A 16,407-nucleotide genomic window follows, 5' to 3' on the forward strand; every position below is an offset into this window, starting at 1 on the left:
TTAGCTCCTATCGGTATATATAGGTTAGGATCCAAAAGCGCACTGCCAGAGTACAAAAGTAGGGAAAATAGGTATCGAGCTCGCAGGCGCGTTACTATTTGAAGTCGCATAAAAATAAGGCACTTGATGTCACACCTAGGGACCTAGTCTAGATGATGAGTGGGGGAGGAAGGGAAGAAGGCACAGGCAATTAGGTCTTGTTGAGAAAGTGGTATTGCATATGGGGCTACATAGGCCTAATACTTCAGGCTTCAATATGAATGTGCACTCTATAGAGTGTTAGAAAAGCAAGCCCTTCAGAAAGTAAGGACGTGATTAACTAGCTGTCTCTTTAGTTGTTAAACATTGCTTTTCTACAGCTATCTTAGACTTTGGAAATTATAAAAACCTACCAAAAGGTAGGTGTTTAGTTTGGCGACTTCTCTTATGCCTTGAGTGTAAGTTAGCTGACATCATGAGGATTGATTACAAGATTGTTGAATAAACCTATTGCCTAGAGAGGTATTTGTTGTTTAGATTGTCTGCTGGCATTTGCTGTGATGTCTGGCAAGGCGAAGGTGAAACATCGGTTAATTGGCGCTAGCTAATGGTCCACTGAGGCCAGGCTTCGTGGGGAGAACTCAGCTTAATCAACAACGCTCATTTCACCTTGAAGCGTGCCTTGCGAATGGCACGAGGCTCCCTAGATTTGACCGTTTTGAGGTCCTCGTTGGGGATGTCAAGGACGGTGACCTCCTGTTGGGCTCCGACGGCGGCTCAAGACGTGTATCCAACGTCGTGACCTAAGCGGCAGTTCGCTGGGGCAATCCACAACGCTTATACTATCCCCTACGCAGCGACGGAGTGGTATCAGAACAGTTGCCGCTAGAAGCATAAGAGACGAAATCAGTAAGCCAATTTATAATATTTAGATGGGTCTTTTAGGTTGTTTATTTTTATCCTAAAGCTACTCACTAACTTTGGGTCGCAAGGAGCCTAAACAAGAGGTGCCTGTCAACCCTTACTTCTTGGGCCTTTGGTTCGGCGATGGAACACGCTGCTCAACAACTATATCTAATAATCATGAAGCTGAAATCAGAGACTTCCTTATCCAGCATGCTGCAGAATTGGACCTTCATCCTGTCTGGCATAAAGGGTTGAATCATGCTACAGTTGGACGGACGCGTTTAGCTGACCGGCCAATCCCCGAAACCACATCAAAGCCTGTTATCCGTCCTGCTAAACGCCAAGCGCGACAGACGATTATCCAACAGCGTCTTCAGGCAGGCTGGACATTCCAACCAAATCAGAAGGCTGCAGAGGCCCGCATATGGTGTCGTCCAGGTGAGCAGCGCGAACCTTCTCAAGAGCTGCCGACTTTAGGGGGAAATTCAGGTACAAAGACATCGAAGCACCTCATAAGCAGCCCTCTTAGTTTTGCTCCAGTTTCTCCTCGCCGACGTCGGACTGGCGACTATATGCCTAATCTGGGCTCTTCATTTGCGTCTTCATTAGTTTTCGACGAACACAGCTCCTCGCTAGTCAAGTCTATCCCCCCTAATGCCCTCTCTGAATTAAGATCAGATGATAAGTTCATGGGTATTGTAGGGGATTCTCAGATTGATAACTCTGATGAGGTTAGCGACAGCAATATCGCCGATAATGATGACGAGATTGGTAACATTGACCTCGGCCTTGTTGATATCACCAGCAAACCCAATGAGGATGACGATGAAGAGGAGCCAAAAGAGGGACACCTTCATATTCGATTACAGGCCGGTTGCCATGCCTATGGCGACCTGCAGGACGATGAACAGGAGCAACCAATTGACGAAATCACCATGCATTCTAATACATCTACAACGTCGGGTGTAAGTAGATACGCTGCTTAATACACTTCGCGAGTTAGAAGTGCTTCCCCCCCCGACATGTCACTGGGCATGAGGGTGACATAAAGCATGTGTTACTGATAACCATGTCCTCGTATTGCACCGAGAGAAGGGGCCTTAGGGAATCAGAGCAGTTGGTCGCTAGGAGCATAAGAGACGAAATTGGTGGGTCAGCTTATGATATTTAGACCAGACCTCGTTGACTATCATCATAAATACACGTCGGAAATAACTAATTAATTACAGAAAACGCGACTGAACGCCCATTATTACCCATTTTGATTAAGCAAAGTTATCCGATCGATCCACCCAGATATCCTCCAATTCTGCAAAGCTGTGGAAGTGCACAGATCGGTGCTGGTCGCTGTAGAATGGCAGCGGTGTATCGAGCTTGACGTGATACGGCTTCTTTTGCATACCGTCAAAGGCATTACCCATGAAACTGTAGTTCCACTTGCCATCATCCGGCACAAGGAAGAATCCTCTAAATCGTGGGCTGAGCAGCAACTTGCGCTTCTCACCCATCGTTGTAGCAAAGCCCTGCGGCTGATCGCTTTGCGTGTCCTTGTTCTCGGCTCCCCACTTGTAGCCGTCTGGTGTAAGTCCCCAAGCCGACAGAGATACACTGCCTGGAGTGAATGCGACAGAAACCGTCACAGTGTTGGTCTTGTCCCACTCGTTATGCGCATCCAGGAGCTTGGAGTGCTCGGTAACATCCACGGCGGACATATAAGGCAGCTCGCCACCAGAGACAGTGTGAATGACGCCCAAAGGCTCCATGCCCTCGAGGAATTCGCTCTGGGGGAGTTGCTGTGGCAGCTGCACGTTGCGAAGTCCACCAATCTGCGGAATCATGACGATACATTTGATCTCCTTGACCTGATCGTTGTCGGGTGCTGAAGAGCCGTACAAGTAGCCAGCAACCTGCACCCTAAGGTCTGCAATTGTAATGAAGCGCTTCAGAATGTTGTTAGGCATAACATAGGTGATGTCGTCAAGGTCGTTGTCAACAGATGAGACGTAAATGTTCTTCGCTCGTGTGCGCAAGTTGGATGTAGCAATGGCTCGTGTTCGCCACTCTGTCTTAGAAGCGAAGGTTTGCTGTTCGAATTGTGATGTAGTCGTCACAATGATCTCCTCTCCGTGAACATTCTGAGTCTTGGTTGTGACCGCTGTCAACTGCGCCTGTTCCTGCTGCTGCTTCTCGATCTCGGCAGCCTGCTGTCGCTGCATGGAAGGCGCTGAAATCTCCATACCCAAGATAATATCTCGCACTTCGCTGGTTGTTAGACTCGAGACGTTGACATTGTTCTTCTTTCCATAGTCATTCAAAATGAGATCTCGGAGCTGCGTTTCAACCTTGATCCAGTCCTCATCTGACAGCGATGGCCAGATGTGATGTTCGTGCGTAATGACGGTCTTGTCAGGACGGAGAACAAGTTTTGTCTTGTCCGGATTAACGTGGAGCGCACGCAGAATAAGAACGAGACGAGAGAAGGCAGTGTACGAAGAAATGCTCTTCAGCCACTCATCGTACAGGTTGAACAGCACCATCTGAGGTTGCTTAGCGCGCAGAATCATGTCACCAAGCTTTTCGACCTTCATAGCCGCCTGGAAAGGAAGCTGTAACTCGGACGCTCGGATAGAAATGTTGGGAAAGTCAAGCAAGTGGACTTCAAGAGGATCCAGAAGACCCTTTCTCGTCACAATGAGCTGCTTGGGCTGCTCCTCTACGGGCAACGAGCGGATGAGGGCAGCGACTTCCTCAGCAGTCTTCCACTTGGCAAGTTGACCAAGACGCTTCTGTCCAGCCCAAACACTGGTATGGATGATCTTGAGGAACAGCTGGCCAGTTCGCGGGTTGAAGATAAAGATAGCACCATTGATGGGCTTGGTTGTCAAGTTACCCTCAAACGTCTTGTGGATCGTGACACGATAGACGTTGGTATCATCGATAAATAGCTGCGTCTGGTTGCTAAATAGTTCTGAGTAGTTCTGCGAGTTCAAGAACTCTTGGTTACTCTCAGAAGCATAAAGCTGCAGACCCTTTCGAATACGCTCGCGAAGGACATACAGAGCAGGGTTGGCCTTCATGATCTTGGCCATGGCCTGCTGAACGAGTACCTTAAGACCAGGGAAGTACATGCCGTAGGCAGAATAAAGGTTGTAGGCAAGATCAATACCAACCATGAGACCAGTAGCCGAAGGGTAAATACTGGCACTGTCAGTGGTGTAATCGAGGTACTTGGCTCGCGTGTATCGTTCAATGTCATGAGAGTCGTAATCGCCATATCGGAGCTGGACATCAACCCAGAATTTGTTAGTGGTTGTTTGCTCAATCACGTCCTTGGTGTCGTAGAGCAGAGAAGGTCGGGTAACGTTCCACTTATGGTTGGAGAATAAGAGAATATCGGCGCAAGAACTGTTCATCTTGTAAGACTTTCGAGGGTGAATTGTCTCCTTCTGAACAGTCTCAATGCCCAAAGATTCAAGTTCCTGGTCAAATACCTGACAAAGATCCATAACAACCGACTCATGGATTTTCTGCCACAAATGAGCCCGGAAGATCTGGATCAAAGAAATTTTGAGAGTAGGAATCTTTCCGTGCAAGAAAATGCCTGTCAAATCAAGCTGGACTTGGAAACCGACATAGACGTTGGCTCTGTTAATGGTGGGTGACCACCACAGAGTGAAGCGACGATTTGGAATTTGGTTCAATCCCGAACGTTGAGCATTTGTCAACTTTTTGAACTTCATGGATTCCTCGAAACCGCTCGCTTTTTCCCAGAATAGGCCTTCCCATGATGGAAATCCTGTTGCTTTGAAGAGGGTGTGTTCAAGAATGGTCTCAACACCACCCAACGCCTGGATAACATCGGTTCGGTACGCGTTCAGGTTCCACAATTTTCCGTCGTGACGTTGACTAGTCCACCAGAAAGGATTGTTTTTCATTAATTGATAAATCTTGAATTCAGCTCGTGCTCGGAAACCCTTGTCGAAGCTCAGGGTGCTTCGATCCTTTTGGAACAACGTGTTGATTCGGGGAAGACCGCGATCCCAGCTATCCTCGAGATCTTCAAGAGTAAGACGACGATTCTGTTGGTTGGCTTCTAATCTCTTCTGAGAATATTCTGTCCAGACGCGTTGCGAGTCAATGAACTCGGCCTCCCAAGGGATGATGTATCGGAAAATGTTCGGAATGAGGGTCTCCTCATCGTGGGTCATTCCTGCCCTGTAATGAGTAACACCAGTGTCGGTTTGCTTTGACCAGCGCTTGTCGCTGGCAGGAATCAAAATATGAGAACCCGAAATCATACCAAGACCACCAAGTTCCTTGGGCGTGTAGAAGACTGCAGGAGGGAAGCGAGAAGGCATCTTGGAATTCAAGCCTATCTTGACTCGAGTTTGAATCTTGGTCTCGCATTTGACAATAGTGTCAAGCAAGTCGACTGTGGAAACAGCGGCTTCGCGGTAGTAGGTGAAGAGAGCAATCAACGCAGTGTTCCATTTGTTCGCAATCTTGGTGAACGTAGTGGAACCTGATGACATAAGGATTTGTCGAATGCGATTGTTGAACTTTTGAATATCCTCCTCGGTAACTTGCAGGAAAGCGTGGGCTGTCCTTTCTTTGGTGGTGTTGTCCACAAGAGACCAAACGCTGTCCTTGACCGGGAACTCCTCGTTCTGGTTTCGAATCTTGGGGAGAATGCGGACCTCAAAGCCGCACATAGAAAACAGCAAGTTCGGGTTGTCACGACTGTAAACACTAACAAAGCTATCATCCCAATCAATCGTTGTCACAGATCGAGGAAGACGGTTCTTCAAGTCCCAGAAGACAGCTCGTCCGAGGTTAACATCGTGACGCATCAAGCGCATACGAGAATCTCTGGGCCAGCACTTCTTGCTCTTGTACCCGATGACATTCTCAAAGTTGGGGTCAGGTTGCTCAGTGAGGAATCGTTGGATGAGATCTCTGGATTCCTCAGCAGTGAATCGAAGCATGATCCAGATTTTATCAACGTAACGGGTATAGAGTCGAATGGGATGGCCCGACTCAGTCTCACGGTCGCGGAACTGCAAGAATTCGTTGGGGCTCTGAGGCGGACCGGCAATCTCACTGGCTCGCTGAGGCCCAAGCAGGAGAAGATCCAATACAAGACCATAGAATTGGAACACGAATGCAGAGAACTGCAGGCCACGAATCATACCATAACTGTTGACATGGTTCATATCCTTGTAGGTAAGCTGAACGTTGTTCTTGGCTGTGATGTAATCTGCCAGGTTGTGGTCCATGATCAATCTCAGGAGAGAGTTGAGAAGTGTAAGCTCCATCTTCTCGTACACCTTGGATAGCTCTGTCTCAATCATAACGTTGCACTCGCCGTTCTCAGTCTGCCAGACGCCATCAAGGTTGTTGATACCTTGAGCCCACTTGTAGACGAGAAGGGGTGGGACTTCGGAATCTGAAGGTTTAATCCAGGCAGGGAAGAGATGTCGCTGATCTGCTTGGTACCAGAGGTACTGGTCAAGGTAAGCGTCGGTGATTTTCTCGATGGGTTCAATGTCATAAACAGGGTTGATCGTGCTGTAGTTGTCGTTCATATCAATCTTGACTTCCTTGAAAGCTCGCTGAGTGAGAAGGGCGCGCTTGATACTTTCCAATGCTGTGCCAGGGCTATCATATGCCTGCTCAATCAAACCCAGCTCCTCTCGTTGGCTTTGGTTGAGGCGTCCCTTAACTGAATAAGCCTCCCGAAGACGCTCAAGGGCAAGGATGAGAATTTTGGTGTCGTGCTTGTAGGAAACGCTGGGGAAGGGAATAGGTGAGAACTTGCGGGACTCGAGCCAGTGTACGGTAGTAGTATAGATGGCAACAGCTTCCTCCGAGGAGACATAAGGACCATCCTTCATGTGGTTGTGCTGACGCTCCTGCTCGGCCTTAAGCCAAAGTCTTGTCAGACGACCAACATTCTTCTTCGCAATGGTCTTATCGACAGTGGCTCCTCGTCGAATACGCTCACGGTTGTAATGAGCGACCGAAACCCACCAATCCGCCTTAGACTTGACATATCGAAGAATAATGTTCTCGATAGGTGCAGGCAAGCCAGGGACCTTCCAGGGAATGTTACTCTTCCAGCATCTCCATGCCTCAGAAAGATGCTGAAGAACAGTGTTGACCTTGTTCTGTTTGATACCCTCGGGCATCATGTCCATAAGATCAGCCATAACAGAAGCTCGAAGCTCCAGATCAAAGTGAGACTCGACACGCTGTTTGGTAACGGTCTTTGCAACTCCCTTGCTGTGTCTACCTTCAAACTGACGAGATAGGAGGTTTCCAAGCCATCTCTCAAGCAAAGGAATAATACCTCGCATGAAAAAGAGCCAGACCCTCCAAGCAGGAGCCCAGAAACCGCAGCCTGGACCCTTACCGACAGGGCCAGAGTTAAAACGGTAGTAAATGAGATGCTTCAGATCCTTGCAAGTTCGAATCTGATGCATCAGCTTGTACTTGTATCGGTACATACCCGTAAGCTGACCGACGTGGTTGAAGGCGTACAAAATACCGTCTGCCAACTGGAAGGCATCAATGTTACCCAATCTGTACTGTACCTGAGCATCAACAATGAGCTTGGTCAATCTCAAAATCTCTCGCATCAAGTGGAAAGCATTTCCGAAACGGGATTTCTTGCGCTCCTTTGTAGTTAAGGTCTTGACGGGCTTCAAATTAAAGTTGTAATCCAGGTGAAGGTAAGTCAAGTTTTTGCGGTGAATAAGGAGGTTAAGCATGTTGAAGCCCTGGCGACAGACTTGCAGACCAGCCTCAACCCAATCGATGGAAGTTTGCTGGAAGAACTTGGTTTGTTTGAGGGATCGCATCAAGTTCTGCTTGTTCTGTGCCTTAGGTTTCTTCTTGTGAAGATCGTTGAGAACGAAGTTCTTTAGAAGTTTTTGATATGAAACTCGAACCTTGACAGGAGGTCGGTCGGATGGAGGATGCTCAAGGTACCACTGTTTTACGAGCGGCACGTCTTGTGCTCGTACCATACGTCCAGATCGCCGGTCAAAGGGGTATGGGGCCCACCAGAGATCAACGGCGGATGATGTATCGTCGTTCTCGATATCCTCGTCGGCAAGGAATGGCTCGACTCCAGCAGGAAGCTCGAAAGCGTCCTCTTCAGGTTCCTCAATGTTACCGGCACCGAAAATTTCGTCCTCGTGAGAAACTTCAACATTCTTTGGCGCAACGGTTCGCGAAGATATAGGGTTGATGCGGCGATCGAAATGGAACGTCGGCAAATCAGGATCGTCTGCTCGGTTGAAGACAACTTGAGGATGAGAGTGCCATGATAGGTGAACACTTCTCGGTAACGAATTATAAAGGTAAGGGTACGCAACTCGGAACTCGGTTCGGATGGGATTTCGGAAAATGATGCGATCGATAGCATTGAACTCGCCGAAATCCTCGTCGTTGGGGTCGATATCCTTGTATAAAGGCTCAAAGCGAGGTCCACCTGGGAGGGCGACATTAAGGGCCTTGGCCGATAGCAAACTCTTGAGGTCGAAAAGGTAGAAATAGTTCTTGTCGACAACATCAGAGACAAGAGGCCGACTCAGACGGAATAGAGTCGCCATCTGGGGGAGCGTAAGATTCCAAGATTTGTAACTTGGTCCGTTCACATGCGGTGTGTCGAGGAGAGGCCTGTGGTCGTAGAACCATTCGTACACGGCCTCATCATCCTCTTCATCCAGTTCCATTTGAATCGGCTCAAGAGGCTCAACATCCTCCAGGTTCTCAGCCCACGACAGAGGAGGCTCTTCATCATCGAAAGGTGGAAATCGCATGCGCTTGAATAGTCGTCTATCGGCCTTCTCCTTTCGCATAAATGTCCACATCATCGCCCATTGCGCAAAAAAGACTGGCTCGATTACTCGGGGAATCTCGTTGACTAGAGTCAGACAACCATTGACATGGTAAAGCACCTTGACCTCGCGAGCCGACTCCCATGGCATAGGCATATTTTCGAGAAGTTTAAGGACCGCATGTGGCATAAACTTAAGGGCTCCGAGATAACTGCGCTTGTCGTTTGTATACTTCTTTTGCGAAACATCACCAATATCCTTTACGATCTTCCGTAGATGTTCAGGCGGCATATCAGCTTTCTGTGTCTGTACAAATCCACCCTTGCGCTTCTCGCCAAAGCGATTACGCTGTGATTTAACCCATTCTTTCTTCTTTTGCGCAAACTTCGCAGTATGAAATGCCGGTGTCGCCGTTGATGGTAACGAAGAAGGGGGAGGAGGCGGAGGAGCAGGTGTTTGAGGAGGGGGAGGCGCTTGAGATTCAGGAGGAGGAGGAGGAGGAGGAGGAGGAGGATTTCCCCAGCCTGGGGGAGGAGGTGGTGGTTGCATGATTGCTTGATGTTCTGAAGATAGTAAAAGATCGTGAAGCTGTCGCCACGGCAAATTCTGGGGAAGACGCGATTGGTGGGTCCATCCACGTGACTAGCATAGAAGACGCGTTGATATACTCACGTGACTTTGTATCAGTCTGGTGTATAAGTCATGAAATATGATGGGGTTGTCCTATAATGACCTCGAAAAGCGTGCAGCTTATAGTCATGAAATAAATATTAGATCAGTTTTAGTGAGGACATAGTCTAAGAGCACCAAGCTTTCCATCTGGACTTCTTTCAGTCCCTACTTTCCCACGACCGTGTACCTACTTAATTGATGCGAGCTAAGGGACGTCTCACTTTTGTCAGTTCGCTGGTACTAACATATCTAAGGTATAAAGTAATAAGGCACTGGAAGTATAACAAGAGTTAAAATTAGTAAGCTTATACTGACTATCTGGACTTACATACACTTTAATGTTATTAGTCACTTTTCTACTATCTTGCAAACTACGCAAGTAAAAATGGAACACCTATAATTGTGCCATACACGGATCATGGCCCATAGGTCTGTGAGTTTTGAGGTTCTTGAACAAAAGTTGGCTGCCTAAGTCTTAGAGTATAAAAATAAATGGTCTAAAAAACTATAGTCTAAGGAATATAAACTGACCTACTAATTCCGTCTCTTATGCTTCCAGTGGTCTATTTTGTTCTGGTACCCCTAGGTCAAGCTTCCAGACAGGCGGTTTAGGGTAGCAACTTCGAGAAGTCTTAGACGTTCATCCAATCAGAGACCATACAATTGAGATACTGCCTTAGTCAGCCTAGAAGCTTCAATTCGTCGTCGAGGTTAACCATCATTCAAACCGACCATTACGACGGCCAATTCGTCACTCGAACCACCTAAGCAAGACACCAATCGCCGTCAATCAAAATGGCGCACCTTAGTAGGTTGAGAGAAATGCCAGAGTATCGAGTTCTGCTAACCGCCGTTTCACAGACGTCAAGCCGGACCCGGCCTACCTCAAATATGCGGGTGCGTGACTTCTCCTCGACTTCGACATTGATCGCCCTCAATCCGAGTTCATTCTAACAACATGAATAGCTATGATGAAGTCGCGTCATCACTACTTCCGATGGACGCCCCGAACCGCCAAGATCACCTTCATCTACGTTGGTGTGATCCCCGCCATCATGGGCTACATTGCCTACAAGACCGACGTAAGTCTGGCAGTAGCAGCCGCGACGACCATCAAAATGCTGACTTTCTAAGGGGCTTTGGGACTTCAGGGCGAAGCGAAAGGGCGACCTCGTCTACGAGAAATAAATCGAACGAGAATCGGAGATTTGGGATGTGTACATTTAAAGCGTCATACCTGGGATAGAGCCCGCGGTAGAGATTCAATTAAAACGAGGCCAAACATGAACAAGCCGTGGCCGGACTGTGAAATTTCTTTTTATCGGATGAGAAATGGGTATAATTAGACGTGACACCATCAAAATGAGCGCTGTATGTCCCTACCACCTCCCTCTGCCTTTCGGTCTCCCACCAAGGGCATCTGGTAATCTTTCACCCCTTCTCCATTCGCCCATGGGGAAGTCTCCTCCAACCTCGTCTCTCCAGTCGCCTCGGCTTCCCTTAGAGCCTCTGCGACCGGAAATGCCGTGTCCCCTTTCATGCGAACCCGAAGCCTGCTCGCTTCTCACACTTGAAGCGGGTGCCACTAAACCATCTGGGAGCGGCGGCAGTATGGCGCAAGTGATATAATCACCAACTACGAACCGGGCACCGCTGAGTGTTTTATGTTTGTCGTCAGAACCTTTTGCTGCCACGTTCATGGAGATATCCCCAGGTGCACCCGAACTAGAGTCACCACCTATCACAACACTACCGAGGTCCTTAGCCCCAAAGCGAGGAGGTGAGTTTGGTACTGTGGCTGTGTTACGAAGATCCGGAAACACCAGCTGGAATACTAAACGGCATCCCACTGAAGGTGATGGGAAGGCTGAAGGTTTGGTAGCGGCGAGATCCAATGCCAACTCTTGAAGAGTACAATCCGACCACGTATACACAGAAATGTGCGGAGGGAGACTCTGCGACTGAAACTCATCTGCTCTAGTACAAATATATAAGTATTACTTGTAAGAGTATTATTATGAGAGTAAACATGAGTACCTGTGAAGAGCTCCCGTGCGATAGAAGAGCTGTAACAAGAAGGGCGTTGTATTTTCGCGCACCGATTTTAGCAAAGGAGATGCCATTTTTATGAGAATGTTAATAGTATATCAAAAAATTATTAAATTAGATAGTGTATTGAAACGAGATCTGCTGTTAGTTGCAGAATCGCAGGTGATGGGAGCAGCATTCGTCAGAGCTGGCTGTATCTCGGTTAGCCGATATCGCTATATCCGTAATTGATCAACAATTTGAACTCTAGCAGTTTGCGACAAGTCTACAACCATCAACCAATCCAAGCAACTTGAAATCAAGAAAAGAATATCAAAATAAGCCGAGTCGTCAATTCAATTTCTTCGTTTAAATCGGCATCAACATATCAGCAGAACACTGTTTATCTTCACCATGGATTTCGCGGCGATGATGAACAAGGAGCTCTCGAAGGCCAAGAAGGGCGGCTCCGGAAACGACGAAAAGAAGTACCTGAAGCGCTCAGAAATCGAAGCGCAAAGGAAAGAAGCCTATCTCGCAGAACAAAAAGCTCTCGAGGCCGAGCGTCAAGCAAAAGCCGCCGCAAAACGTAAACGAGAGGAAGACGCGGCTGTCGAGACTGCCGTGCGCGATGAGAAGCGTCGCAAACTTGCAGAGGAAATGAGAAAGAGGCGCGAAGAGAAAGAAGCCGAGGAAGAGCGTGCTCGAAGGAAGCGACTTGGTTTACCAGAGCTGGTAAAGGCCAAGAGCGAAGATATTGAAGATGGTGTTCACGCGAGTGAGGATGTTCTTGAAGATGAACTTGTCGAGAAGCTAAGGGCTCTTGGTGAGCCGGTGGCCTTGTTCGGGGAGAGTCATGCTGCACGAGTGAGACGATACCGCAGGTTGACAACAGTGGTCACCAAGGGCCCTATACCGACAACGTTGGAGCTTGTGGAAGAGAAGGATATGAAGGTCAACAGCGAGCTACCAAAGGACAAGGAGGGCAGAAAATGGCTGTTCCGGCAACTGGCGAGCTACTTTACTATGGTTCTTACGGAATACGAGCGTGCCATGGAAGCAGAGAAGCGGGATACGACTGCTGGCAAAACAGCATACAATGCGATGGTGCAGACCCGAGAGAATATGAAGCCGGTATGTTGAAATACATCAACTTCTACTAAAATATCGAAACTAACTTTGCCTAGCTTTTCCGCAAATTCGAACAGGGAGAGCTTGACGATGATATCCTCAAGCCTGTTATAGAGATCGTCCAAGCTCTTCAGGAGCGCCGTTACGTGGATGCCAATGATGGATATCTGCGTCTGAGTATCGGAAATGCAGCGTGGCCCATTGGTGTTACTATGGTTGGTATTCACGAGCGTAGCGCTCGAGAGAAGCTACACGATGGTGAGAAGGGTCATGTCATGGGTGACGAGGTTACGCGCAAATATCTGCAAAGCATCAAGCGCTGTCTCACATTCGCACAAGTTCGCTGGCCGCCCACAGACTTGCGGCAGTTGATGGGCTAAGGAAAGTTGGTGGCAGGAGAAGGTAGCAAGTCAGAAGCGATTTTGAGGTTTAACAATGATACCCCCTTAAACATAAACGAACAAATGTGCACCTAGTCATTGTGTGAAGAGCATTCTATTTGAAATAAAATATGTATGTCCCTGGACGCCTGATCTAATCTGCCACACAGTGCTTCCGCGTCCTTGCGGATAGTTATAATCAGGAAACACCAACGCCTAGGCCATAATGCGATATGCCGTTCATTTGTTCGTAAACCCGCCTAATTCTACGGGGACTCAACTTTCTCAAGAGCTGCTGAATCACTGATCCTCTTCAACTTTGTTTTGCTGAACAGATGCTCTGGCATCATCGTACCACTGCTCGTCGATTCCACGACCGGCTTGACCGGAATGCTGTTGTCTCTTACCAACAATTTCCAGACCAGCAGCAATGATGTTCATGCGACGAAGCCTGTCCTTCGCCTCTTGCTCGTACTGGCGAGAGACGTCAAGGGCCTGCTTTTGCATCTCAAGCCGAGGATTGGGCTGAACAGCAATAAGCAACTATGATGAATTAGTGTATGTAATTAGATTAGAAGCAATAATACTCACTTTGTTCTTTGCATCAAGGTGGGCCCTGAGAGTTCCCTCGCGGATCATGGTTACAAGTTCTGTTTCAACCGACTCCCCTTCTGATGCAAATGCCTTATTCAAGCTCTCAAGGGTAACACACGAGAATGGAATGAAGTACTGGACGATGCACTTGTTACGAATCTGTGAGTAAAGCGTAGGGATGTGGCGCTGCAGGTAAATGTCGAGTAAATAGTCGTTTCGAACAGATTCGAGAATGGCCAAACAGTTTGAATATCTACCATTAACAAATAGGCTGATGGCCTTGCGGATGTGTGACTCATTCTCCAGGAACGAACGGAATGATTGGTTGTCCAACAGTCGAGTCTGGAGTTCGTCCCTCTCCATAGTTGCCAGAGCAAGTAACCCTCCGTACACTGCCATGTCGTTAGGGCTGGCGATGTGGTTGTATTGCGCTGGAGGCAGGCTGAAGTCAACTTGAAGAAAGGAGTTGGCGGCCTCTTTATAGTGCTTCAGCCCGAGGAGCGCGATACCGGATACAAGCTTCGTATAAGGTTGGTAGATTCGTTCCTCTTCGCCGCTCTGAACGCCGATGATCTTCCCAAGGTTGTTGAGTACCATGGTCCAGTCACGCCTGGCGATGTAAACATTGACTAGGTGTATGCCGCAGTCGATAATATGCTTGGTGGTTGTGACGTCCTGTCGCATGCGATTGTACGCTTCGGCTGCCGCTTCCAGATTCCCTGTTTTCTCAAAATGCTGCCCTAAGTCTTCGTTGCCCATCTAGAGCTGTGTCAGAACTTTCAACCGCGATATTAAGGTTTCATAACGCACTCGAATGCTTTCTTTGATCAAGTTGTGACGGTACTGCTTAAGTTGAGATTCGAGACGTGCGGTCTCGGCTTTGTTCTCACGTTCAACTCGATCGACCCATTCTGTTTCGAGTTGAGCCTCTGGCTCTTGAGGTGCCGCAGTACGGAGACAATTCCAAGCTTCGCCGTATTGCGATACATCCGAGCCCTTCTTTGCCTCGGCTATGGCGAGCTTGAGCGCATCAATGCATAGCGGCACTGATGACTTTCCGATTTGTATGAGACGATCGATTCTCGTTCGACCTAGACAAGTTTAGTGGTCATGTCGGTATGACATCGATAGCGGCGTAGTAACGGACCGGTGTAGTTCGAGATGTAGAGGTCGAGGTCGAGTTTGGGTTGCTCTTGCAGACAGTTAGCACAGCTTTCTCAAGAGTGTGCTTGAATGATGGTTCACGACACTGGCGACATTCGTTGAACGTACCTTTGACAATGATGCCGCCCGTGTTGCTTTGCTGGCTGAAGAAGGCCAGAAGAGAGTTTGATTCGGACATTATGGGTGTAAAGCTGATCTACAGAGCATCCAGTGTACCTATAAAACAATTAGAGATGCAGAGAGCTGTAACTTGACGTGTGGTTTGGTGGATTGTCATGAGCAGCTACCTGCTGCTAGGCTCCAACGGGGTGGGGTGGAGGTCAATGGTGGGGGAAATCGCATTGAGATCTCCAGAACAGGTGTGGGGTCAGTTTTACCTACCCTACACATACTTAGTCGACAAAGATGACCCTCAGTGTCAGAAAAATTGACCGCTGGAAGCATAAGAGACGGAATTAATAGGTCACTTTATGTTCCTTAGACTATGGTTCTTAGACTACTTAACTTCTATACCCTAAGACTTGAGAGGGCCATTATTTCTACTACCCACTAGGATGGGTGCAAGTTGATTTCTACAGGGGCCGGATTGCTATTCCAAAAGTGTTATTTCTACCAGCATCAATTGAGGGTAGGGTCATAGTCAAGCAAAAATGGGGTTTCCAAATATAACAGGTTTAGCCTAAGGATTGAGTCAGGTCCTCCATGATAGCCTTCAATCTTGTTTGTTTAGAGCAATTTTGTTGGTCCATCGTGGGTGCATTTTACGTATTAAATTCATCGACCTTGGTACAGCTACAGATGCGCCATGATACTTGGAAAATTGATGACTGATTTTCAAGACATACAGATCGGTAATGAGACCAGGCCATCTGTACTGTGATAATTATCAGTCCTTTTTGTCTCCTTTTTCACCGTCGATCTGTGCTGTTCTTATGCTGTATCACTCAATCAGCGTACAGACCGATGGGGTGATAGTGCAAAAACTCGGGTTGTTTTAACCTTGTGTGTCATGCAAAGGAATTGCATCAGTTCCCAGGTCGTATTCATGCTTACTTAGAGTTTTAAGAGGCTCAAAATTAAACTGTCGGATACAACTGTGGGAAAGACTGCTTGGATCTGGATCGATCGGAGCAAGGTGGAAGAGGTTAAAACAAAGCTTTCACGCCAAGACTGACGCCAAGACTTGATCACGGCACGGTTTGGCATCAGATGAGGTTTGGTCTCTTCTGGGCCGACTCTATCGGCCGAGGGAACAAGAATACTTACTAGGTAGGTCTAGCCTGTAGTTTGAGAACCTGGCACCTTTTCCACCAGTAAGCGATCAGCAGGCGTATAACAAAAACCCGAAGACGCGAGAGGGCGCGCTGTCAGGTCAGGAACTATGATAGAATATTCTCGGAGGAAACCCGGACAAGAGCCGGAAATTTGGTCTGGATCCAGGTGGTAGGTAGTACTTTGCTGTCATAAGAATATGGTGAGATGAATGATGTCATATGCACCAATATCTTTAATAGTAGTATCGAATTGGGAAAAATCGTTATGGCAGATGCAGAATGGTTCATTAGAAAATGGAATGGAATGCGAGGAGAGCTGCAGCTTCATGGTCTCTTTTGATGAGAGAGAATGGTGGTTGTGGCCATTAGGTGTGGCGCTCTGGATCGCTTGTGCAGTGTGGTGGAAGCCACATACATAGGAATCATCCATTCAGA

General features: G+C 47.9%; 6 protein-coding genes across 6 annotated transcripts; 3 read left to right on the forward strand and 3 right to left on the reverse strand.

Annotated features, from left to right (window-relative positions):
• Positions 1–256: 256 nt before the first annotated feature.
• EDB82DRAFT_532363 (uncharacterized protein) lies at positions 257–2,017 on the forward strand (the record flags this gene model as incomplete). The annotated part of the gene is made up of 3 exons (XM_065609249.1): positions 257–262; positions 972–1,374; positions 1,426–2,017. The coding sequence occupies 3 exons, from the start codon at positions 257–259 to the stop codon at positions 1,869–1,871; spliced, it is 855 nt and encodes a 284-aa protein (XP_065465485.1). The 3' UTR covers positions 1,872–2,017.
• Positions 2,018–9,243, reverse strand: EDB82DRAFT_485670 (NUC071 domain-containing protein). Its single transcript, XM_025731100.2, has one exon. The coding sequence runs from the start codon at positions 9,018–9,020 to the stop codon at positions 2,151–2,153; it is 6,870 nt and encodes a 2,289-aa protein (XP_025590159.2). The 5' UTR covers positions 9,021–9,243; the 3' UTR covers positions 2,018–2,150.
• A 790-nt stretch (positions 9,244–10,033) lies between these two features.
• On the forward strand, positions 10,034–10,722 carry EDB82DRAFT_485671 (uncharacterized protein). The gene is made up of 4 exons (XM_025731099.2): positions 10,034–10,209; positions 10,263–10,298; positions 10,368–10,483; positions 10,536–10,722. Exons 1-4 carry the CDS (start codon positions 10,197–10,199, stop codon positions 10,587–10,589), a joined length of 219 nt encoding a protein of 72 aa, XP_025590158.1. The 5' UTR covers positions 10,034–10,196; the 3' UTR covers positions 10,590–10,722.
• Positions 10,723–11,615, reverse strand: EDB82DRAFT_485674 (Sin3 associated polypeptide p18-domain-containing protein). The gene is made up of 2 exons (XM_025731097.2): positions 11,439–11,615; positions 10,723–11,378 (listed from the first exon to the last, which is right to left on the reverse strand). Exons 1-2 carry the CDS (start codon positions 11,522–11,524, stop codon positions 10,781–10,783), a joined length of 684 nt encoding a protein of 227 aa, XP_025590157.2. The 5' UTR covers positions 11,525–11,615; the 3' UTR covers positions 10,723–10,780.
• A 107-nt stretch (positions 11,616–11,722) lies between these two features.
• EDB82DRAFT_485675 (uncharacterized protein) lies at positions 11,723–13,027 on the forward strand. Its single transcript, XM_025731096.2, has 2 exons — positions 11,723–12,563; positions 12,617–13,027. The coding sequence occupies exons 1-2, from the start codon at positions 11,844–11,846 to the stop codon at positions 12,938–12,940; spliced, it is 1,044 nt and encodes a 347-aa protein (XP_025590156.1). The 5' UTR covers positions 11,723–11,843; the 3' UTR covers positions 12,941–13,027.
• On the reverse strand, positions 13,028–15,181 carry EDB82DRAFT_485679 (26S proteasome subunit RPN7-domain-containing protein). Its single transcript, XM_025731095.2, has 5 exons — positions 14,807–15,181; positions 14,682–14,726; positions 14,345–14,625; positions 13,532–14,293; positions 13,028–13,483 (listed from the first exon to the last, which is right to left on the reverse strand). Exons 1-5 carry the CDS (start codon positions 14,874–14,876, stop codon positions 13,241–13,243), a joined length of 1,401 nt encoding a protein of 466 aa, XP_025590155.2. The 5' UTR covers positions 14,877–15,181; the 3' UTR covers positions 13,028–13,240.
• Between the last annotated feature and the right edge of the window lie 1,226 nt (positions 15,182–16,407).

The sequence above is a fragment of the Fusarium venenatum genome (assembly GCF_020744135.1).
Source record: "Fusarium venenatum strain MPI-CAGE-CH-0201 chromosome Unknown EDB82scaffold_1, whole genome shotgun sequence".
In the NCBI taxonomy this organism is placed as follows: domain Eukaryota; kingdom Fungi; phylum Ascomycota; class Sordariomycetes; order Hypocreales; family Nectriaceae; genus Fusarium; species Fusarium venenatum.

What these genes read in the sequence shown, in the direction of transcription:
- EDB82DRAFT_485670 (XM_025731100.2), bottom strand. Translation starts at nt 9,020, where the DNA reads ATGCCGCCTGAACATCTACGGAAGATCGTAAAGGATATTGGTGATGTT.
- EDB82DRAFT_485671 (XM_025731099.2), top strand. An exon ending in GGCCTACCTCAAATATGCGG is followed by an intron (nt 10,299 to 10,367) that starts GTGCGTGACTTC and finishes CAACATGAATAG; the next exon opens with CTATGATGAAGTCGCGTCAT. An exon ending in ACATTGCCTACAAGACCGAC is followed by an intron (nt 10,484 to 10,535) that starts GTAAGTCTGGCA and finishes TGACTTTCTAAG; the next exon opens with GGGCTTTGGGACTTCAGGGC.
- EDB82DRAFT_485674 (XM_025731097.2), bottom strand. Translation starts at nt 11,524, where the DNA reads ATGGCATCTCCTTTGCTAAAATCGGTGCGCGAAAATACAACGCCCTTC. An exon ending in CGCACGGGAGCTCTTCACAG is followed by an intron (nt 11,379 to 11,438) that starts GTACTCATGTTT and finishes TATTTGTACTAG; the next exon opens with AGCAGATGAGTTTCAGTCGC.
- EDB82DRAFT_485675 (XM_025731096.2), top strand. Translation starts at nt 11,844, where the DNA reads ATGGATTTCGCGGCGATGATGAACAAGGAGCTCTCGAAGGCCAAGAAG. An exon ending in CCCGAGAGAATATGAAGCCG is followed by an intron (nt 12,564 to 12,616) that starts GTATGTTGAAAT and finishes AACTTTGCCTAG; the next exon opens with CTTTTCCGCAAATTCGAACA.
- EDB82DRAFT_485679 (XM_025731095.2), bottom strand. Translation starts at nt 14,876, where the DNA reads ATGTCCGAATCAAACTCTCTTCTGGCCTTCTTCAGCCAGCAAAGCAAC. An exon ending in GGGCGGCATCATTGTCAAAG is followed by an intron (nt 14,727 to 14,806) that starts GTACGTTCAACG and finishes ACTGTCTGCAAG; the next exon opens with AGCAACCCAAACTCGACCTC. An exon ending in CTACATCTCGAACTACACCG is followed by an intron (nt 14,626 to 14,681) that starts GTCCGTTACTAC and finishes AAACTTGTCTAG; the next exon opens with GTCGAACGAGAATCGATCGT.